We start from the raw sequence: 1,679 nt of genomic DNA on the forward strand, positions 1-1,679 counted from the left end.
AACTGGTAGAATCGCTTCAAAAGGTGCTCAAGGACGAGAATCAATTGAGTTTACTCCATGCGAGTTTTGAGGGTTTGAAGGATCCGGTGTATTCAACATCGATTCTGAAGAAAGTTGACATGAACCATGATCAAGGTGAGGTTATGAAACTGCTCTAATTGTTGGTCACCGATGAGGACAGATTGCGGTTGCTCGAAGCGTCCTTGAATGATGACCGTCTCAAGTTGTTTGAAAAAGCTGTAGAGACATCAGGACGTTTGACATTTGAAGACATGCTGAGCAGTACGGAATTGGATCCAGTGAAGCCGTTCCAAGCGATTCTCAGCGATCAGAAAAAAGTGATATTGCTTAAAGAAGCTGTTAGGGATGAAGAGCATTTGAATAAATTTAGATTGGTTTTGGACAGCAAGAGCAGCACGAACATCAATTACGAACTCAAGAGCGTTTTGGTTGGTAAGGAATGGGCGAAGAAATTCGATATGGTGTTAGAGGATATGAATTTAGTGTTTTTTCTAAGGGTGGCTGTAAAGGACAATGATCGTGCGAAGTTTAGAGCGGCTTTGGAGGAACAAACACAGTTTCAAGTGTTTGAAGAGGTATCGAACAAAAATAATTTGGTCAATGTGTTCAGGTCGATACTTGAGGAAGAAAAGCAGTTGCATAACCTTAAAATGGTTGTTTCATACGAGTTCTATTGGATGTTCAAAGATTATTTCGATTTAAAAAATAGACTGATGCTGGAATTACAGACGATGAAGTGGTTGAAGGACAAGGATACAAACACCGTATTGGTTCGGTTGAACCAACTGTATAATAAGTGTTTACCTGTTCCTTAGTTTAATTAGTGCTTTAAATGTTTACACAATCCCATCTAACTTTCTTTAATATCATTTTGTGCTTTCCAAATGGTTTGGGCTTCTCATTTGCGCTGATTAAGTTTTCAAAGTAAATAATCGACGAACAATTTGAGATAGAAACAGAGTGCAAAAATCAGGGGTCAATTCTCAGACCCAACGACGAATTGGATAGTGGAGGAACGTGAGGTGACATCCTAGTAGTGCATTTCTCTTAGTCAAGAACAGTAAAATAGTACGCTATCTTAAGACATTTGAAATGCAATGGGGCATCTCTTGTTATCTTGTACACTTAAACCCTACACATAAAGCGGGGGAAATACTGTGTCTTCGTGTCTTGTCGTATACGTTCGTAACCGCAAAAGTAGTTTTGCACATCCAGTACTAGCACTGCTGTTGTCATTGGACTCCAAGGCTGCATAACCAAACAATTTGCAGTAAACTCGTTTTCTTCATTTTCAAGATTCCATGTTGAATCGTGTCCATTTTCAGTTTTCAATGAGCTGCACAAGTTGAAATGCTTGAGATTGATGACAATTAAGACGTGCAAGTGCGGACTTCATTTTCGGGAAATAAATTTCCGGAGTTTTGTATTGTCAGGGTACTCAGACGGTTAGGCAGTAAAGTTGTTGCCTCTTGACGCTGTTGCTCACGTTGTTGCTTGCACATTAATTCTTGCTTTGCATCTCGACTCTGTTGCATTTGTTGCTCTTGTTGCATTAATACTCGTGAAGTTGTTTCAGAACAAAGAAATCGGATCGTGATCAAAAAGTGCGTGCGATCCAAATACGCTTCACAAATAAGCTCGAACATTTTAATTGAGTG

The 1,679-nt window shown here is 39.5% G+C and overlaps 1 protein-coding gene across 1 annotated transcript; it reads left to right on the forward strand.

The window, feature by feature from the left end:
* Positions 1 to 119: 119 nt before the first annotated feature.
* On the forward strand, positions 120 to 814 carry PHALS_03399 (uncharacterized protein; the record flags this gene model as incomplete). The annotated part of the gene is made up of 3 exons (XM_024717603.1): positions 120 to 135; positions 199 to 596; positions 731 to 814. The coding sequence occupies 3 exons, from the start codon at positions 120 to 122 to the stop codon at positions 812 to 814; spliced, it is 498 nt and encodes a 165-aa protein (XP_024583085.1).
* Positions 815 to 1,679: the final 865 nt, after the last annotated feature.

This window comes from Plasmopara halstedii (genome assembly GCF_900000015.1).
Source record: "Plasmopara halstedii genome assembly, contig: Scaffold_2271, whole genome shotgun sequence".
NCBI classification, from domain to species: Eukaryota; Oomycota; class Peronosporomycetes; order Peronosporales; family Peronosporaceae; genus Plasmopara; species Plasmopara halstedii.